At 33.2% G+C, this 6,048-nt stretch overlaps 1 protein-coding gene across 16 annotated transcripts in view; it reads left to right on the top strand.

Moving 5' to 3' along the window:
• Positions 1-6,048, top strand: part of PCDH15 (protocadherin related 15) — a 691,874-nt gene that overhangs the window by 500,884 nt on the left and 184,942 nt on the right. For all 16 annotated transcript variants that reach the window (XM_003783651.1, XM_003783650.1, XM_023509543.1 and 13 more), the window contains 2 exons: positions 2,288-2,593; positions 4,804-5,028. In XM_003783651.1, the coding sequence (XP_003783699.1) occupies positions 2,288-2,593; positions 4,804-5,028 (531 nt within the window). The remainder of the gene's footprint in view (positions 1-2,287; positions 2,594-4,803; positions 5,029-6,048) is intronic.

Raw genomic sequence — 6,048 nt, forward strand, 5'->3', positions numbered from 1 at the left:
TTACATTAAACCAATCAACATAGCTTTCACCTCATTTACTTGATTATTGTGCCAAAACATCTATGTTCTACACTTCACAGATTTGCCTCTTAGAGCTTCTAAAGGAATGCATTTCTGCCCACTCCTTAATTTAAGCCTGGTAATACCATCTTGTACTGACCTACAGAGCTGTTATATAATAAACGTGTATAAGCTGTCAAATTTGTGATAATTTGTTGTGGCACCAAAAGAAAACTAATATGGATCGATCTAACACATCCTAATGGTGATATCTATTGAGCAATGCAATGAATGTAGAGCAATATATCTATAACATCTTCCTCCTTACACCTACACCCACTCAATCACACATACAACACATTATTCAAATTGAGACATTCCATCAATTCTATCAAATTGAATCTAAGTTATATAGATGATAAAAAACAACTTGGTCGAGAGTCATTTAAATTCCTACTGGCATAAATCACTGATTTTCCTAATCTTAACATATCCTACAGGCAGAAAAAGAGACTAAAAATTTCAAGAGTGCTGGTATTATGAATTAAGGCCTATTCATATCATTGGTTTATATTTTTTTTATTTACTTTATCAATGATTTTTGTCAAAAAAAGTTCACAGTTTTACAGGAGAGTACAGGTGACAATGTTCTTTGTTTTTGTTTTTTCCACTCAGATGACACAAAATTGACTAATTTTTCAATAATTGTGAGGCAAAATTTAGGTAAAGTGTAAAAGTAGAAGAAAATATATCAGCTGAAGCTCTTCAACTCTTTTGCAGTACTTTTCCTCTTTAGATATTCCTGTGATTCTTCTTCTGTATTTTCTCAGGAATAAACTTCAAGAGATGTTAAACTCCCCAGGGCATTTGTGTTTGGATGAATGAAAGAGACAAATCCTGTTGAAATGTTTGGCATTATGACATGCAGGAGGAGCACAGTTAGACACATGACTATTGTAACTTGGACTTAGTCATTTCAAACAAGACACAAGCATTCAGCAAACCCACCCCACATACTTCACTAGTGTTTGCAAAGTGAGATACGTAACTGCGTATGTGCTGTAACATACCTCATATTGCTTTTCAGGTTTTTTGGATATCAAGTTTTTATGGTGCCTCTGGCTTACAAGGCAGCCAAGTGTCTTGTTTTCCTTAATTTCCTTGTTGATAGCATAGTTATATAACATTTTACAGTTCCTAAGATTTGATCCAGTTTTTGAAAAGAACAATAACATACAACTATCAAACACAAAACTTGCAGTACTAGATAGAGTCATAATTTATATCATAACTGGGTTTTAGGTAAGATTAATTCTCACCATTCTATTTGGATGGCTATTGACTCAAAATTTACTCATTTCATTTGATGCAAAGTGATGTTGCATGATTTAAAAAGTCTCATAAATATGGATTCATTGTGATATGATGAATTCTCAGTTTTTATTGGAGGCTTGTATTCTAATATTAAATAAAAGCCTTTGCAGGGACGTTATAGTTTTAATACTTGTACTCCCACTTGAATTTGAAGACAGATTGCGTTTCAAATCTTAGTTCCATATATTCAATTAATCTAACATTCAGTAATTTCCACAAGCATTTGTTAAGTAGTTTTGTATGTGAAGTCTTGTACTAAGAACTGGAATGCTGAGATTTCCCCAAGTATTTATTAAGTAGTTTCATATGTGAAATATTATGCTAAGAACTGGGACATGGAGTTAGCAAGATAATTAAATTCCATAAGCCAGAGTTTTCTCATTTGTAAAATGGTGCCAATGTTATTTACTCATAAGTCGTAAGTATATCATGAGGTTAAAATAAGGTACTATTTCTGAATATTATTTTATGACAAATGTTATTTGTTATAAATAAGAAATATTGTTGAACATATATAAATATGAAAATGATTATATAATGTACTTTGACAAAAGTTATGGGATCCTGAATTGTCACTTACCAAATTGTCCAATTACTTAAAAACAACTAATTATTTTTCTGACTTCATTCAAAAATCTATTAAAGGTATAAGATATTGTACCATAATATGATTGCTATTGCTAATTACATTTATATTTATGTTATACTAATTTTCTATGAAGAATATTAACTATATTTTAGTTTTTTATGCTTTAGATTATGATTCACATTGTCATTATATTTTTATTTTTCTCCTTAGAGACCAAAAGAATATTTAGATAGAAAAATGTCAAAACTAATTAACTGTCCCCTTCATTTAATAGCAGCATACCAAAACTTATTATGTGAATTCTGTTGTTTTCATTATATTCAGGCAACGGACCCTGATGCTGGAATAAATGGCCAAGTGTACTACAGTTTGGGCAACTTCAATAATCTTTTTCGCATCACGTCTAACGGGAGCATTTACACAGCAGTGAAGCTTAACAGAGAAGTCAGAGACTACTATGAACTCGTCGTTGTGGCAACAGATGGAGCAGTACACCCTCGTCATTCAACTCTCACACTGGCCATCAAGGTTTTGGATATTGATGATAATAGTCCCGTGTTCACCAATTCAACATACACTGTCGTAGTTGAAGAGAATCTGCCGGCTGGGACCACCTTCCTTCGAATAGAGGTGTGTGGAGGAAGCATTAATTTAATGATTTCTACATTATAAGACTTAGTATTAGTCCAAGTTTGTCGAATTCAGCAAACAAAAATATGATACTGAAAGCTAAATTTAAATCTCATATGTATATAAACAATAAATAAATTGTTATTGTCAGTATGTCTCCAATACTGCATATTGTATTTTACATGGCACCCATACTTTAGGGATACCCAAAACTTTCAGGGATAAAGGTTAATCTGGAAGAAATAAGATAAAACTTTTGAATATTTTTTTTATTTACAAACGTAATGCTGTATGTTTATTATAACAGTTGACAATACAATCATGCATACATATCCTCACATACGTATGGGTTTCCCTTATATTATACAGATACTATACCCATTGCTCTGTATTTTTTATATATTCAATACATAATAGGCATCTTACAGGAGTCTAAGTTTCCTTTTTAATGGCATCTCCATATACAAGTATCTTTTATTCAATTTTCAACTATAAATGACCTGGAAGTCTGGACATTTTGATTCAATACATCAGGTTGACCCATAAATCCGATTTTTTTTAGTAACTGCTCCATTAAATCTGACTCAGATTCTATAAGGTCTATTTTGAAACAAAAAGAATTGTAGTTGTTTCTCCACCTGCAGTCCATACCTTGAATTTTGTTAGTATTCCTTCCATAATAGAACTAAGAAAGTATTTTCTTAGGCAATAAACATTAATAAATCTGTATAAGGCAGAAATGTGTCCTAATCAGGGAGAGGACCAGGATCAATAGATTTATTGCTTCACTCAATCCATTAATTAATTAGTTCACTTATCTAATACATATATCTTCTGTGTCTATTGTATACCAAATCCTTTGCTAGACCGTGTATGTGAAAGTGAACAAGACAGTTTCCTCGCCATCTTTGAGTTTTCAGTCTGGTTTAACAATCAGACAAGTAAGCTGGTAGTTAGAACATAGGTCCTCAATACCAGAGGTCTGGGATAATACAGGTGGAACTCTTAATTTAATCCAAGAGGAATGAAAATATTTGCTGGAGAAAGTTGTTTCAAAATTGTGAATATAGGGCAAATAAGAGTTATTCAAGACAAGAGAAAAGAAAGATTTTTCAAAGCAGTGAAAAAGGCTGCCTGAAATCCCGGGAGTGAGGAGAGGAGAAGGGAGAGAGGCTAAAGGGTTAGAAGGTGTAGTGATCCTCCTCATCTTGTTCCGGAGCATAGGGTTGATAGAAAATGGGACAGAAAGCAAAATTTCAGACAGCAAAATGACATAGAAGAATGATGCTTCCACTGTATCTGTCTCATTGTAAAGTCAATTATTGATAGGGGAAATCAAGACTGAAGTTCACATAGGAGATATTGTATTCGCCAATTCACATTCTTACATACCCTGAATGTTCCCAATTTTTACTCTTGCTCTATTCCATCTTCTTACCCTGAGGTGCATTTGCCAGTCTACGCTACTGGTTGACATAGCCATCCTAAAAGGCTTCCATAAAAAAACATCCTTTCAGCTAAAAGCTATCATTCCCATTTGGAACACCCTTTAGATGACATATATATATTTTTTCCTGCTTTGGCATTTGTGTTTTATTTCTTCTTTTAGAGAATAACCTGGTGGGTGACAATTGTGTTGTGGTTCATCTTGATGGTGTGTACATCCACTTGTGCATAATTACTTCTCAGATACTAGTTACATGAAGGGGAGTATAATAGTATAATATCTAAGAATTGCAGAATCAGTGTTTTACAGAATCACAGTATCCCCATTAGAAGAAATTGTCAGTTATATTTTCTTGGTTTTGCCGTAGTTCTTTAGCTCTCTTATTATGTCTATAGGAATCACTTGATATTAATTTAAAATGTTATTTTCATGATTATTAAATCAGCAGGAAAAAATAGACAATAATTTATGACAATATTTCTTTACCATGGTATGATTCATTAATTAATAATTTTTCATATAAAAAGATACAGTGATAACATCAACAATGACATTTCATGAGTAGATCTCTTCCTCCCTCTTCCCCTCCCTCTCTCTGCTAACGTATTTAACAAAATGCTTTAAAAAAAAAAAAATTGATGTCTTTTGACCATCATTCAGTTCGTGTTGTCCTAGGCACTGACACTTGACTACTGGCCATGCTGCGTGTCTCCAATTCAGTAACCTCTCTCATATAACCATTCTCCTGCTTAACTTGTTACAGGCCAAAGATGTTGACCTTGGAGCAAATGTTTCTTACCGGATAAGAAGCCCAGAAGTGAAGCACTTTTTTGCACTACATCCGTTCACGGGAGAACTGTCCCTTTTAAGGAGTTTAGATTATGAGGCATTTCCAGACCAAGAAGCCACTATTACTTTTCTGGTGGAGGCCTTTGATATTTATGGAACGATGCCACCTGGTATTGCTACTGTCACAGTGATAGTAAAGGTAAGGAATATAGATGACTTCTGGTTGCCCACCTTGTTTTCTCTACATGCAGTTTTTATAACTTGTATTATACCTATAATATTTTTTGATAACAATTCATAATATCACAGTCACCCCAGATCCAGAATATCGATTTTTTGAATGGGAATTATTTATGGAGACTTGACAAATAAGTATATTTTTAACTGTAAAAGATAAATTTGAAATAGGCACTATGTTTGAGTTCTAAGACTGTGGTGGTTTGACTCTGCCATGAGCACTGTGACTTAAATCAAGTCGTAAATTCTTTAGACTACAGTTTAGTTGCAACTCTATAGTACCAAGAAATAACATAATCCAAACCATTTGATTTAATTTTTTTTTAAATGACTCTGAAGGGTTAAGAGTTCTTAGGCCCTAGAACTAAGTTGTTCAGTGTGGAAATCCAAAACTCTGGGATGAAAAAAACTTCAGACAAATAGAATAGGGAGAATTCTGCCTCAACCATTTTCAAACTCTATAACCTCGGGGACGTAGATAACCTCTCTGAATTTATCTTATTTATTGTAATACCCTGTTTCAGATGATGGCCTGAAAGAGATTGGCATCTATAACCTTTTGGGTTTCTAGTGATTTTTAAAGTATACCTCAAAAGTGGAACTGAGAAAAAGTCACCTAAGTTGATCAGTTCCCCAATATTAGTGCATATAAAGATTATCTGGGCTTCATTATAAATATTCAGATTCCCGTGTTCCTTCCCCTAAGAAGCTTCTTTCCTGTGGGGATCATCATTGACGTCAGCATTTTAGAGAAGTTCACAAATGATTCTTACACCTAGGGTCTGAATATTACATGCTGAGAAACGTACTTCAATTCCAAATATGCAGAGTCTTTTGCTGATTTTACTAAATGAGCATAGTCCAAAAAAATGTCTTTAAGTGGCATTAATTACTTAGGTGCTAAGTAAAAGTTCACTCAGATCCTAGTATGTGTGTGTGTGTATATATATATATATAAATATATATATATTTTTTTTTTTTT

The sequence above is a fragment of the Otolemur garnettii genome, unplaced genomic scaffold, assembly GCF_000181295.1.
Source record: "Otolemur garnettii isolate 467f Iridium unplaced genomic scaffold, OtoGar3 scaffold00008, whole genome shotgun sequence".
Taxonomy (NCBI): Eukaryota; Metazoa; Chordata; class Mammalia; order Primates; family Galagidae; genus Otolemur; species Otolemur garnettii.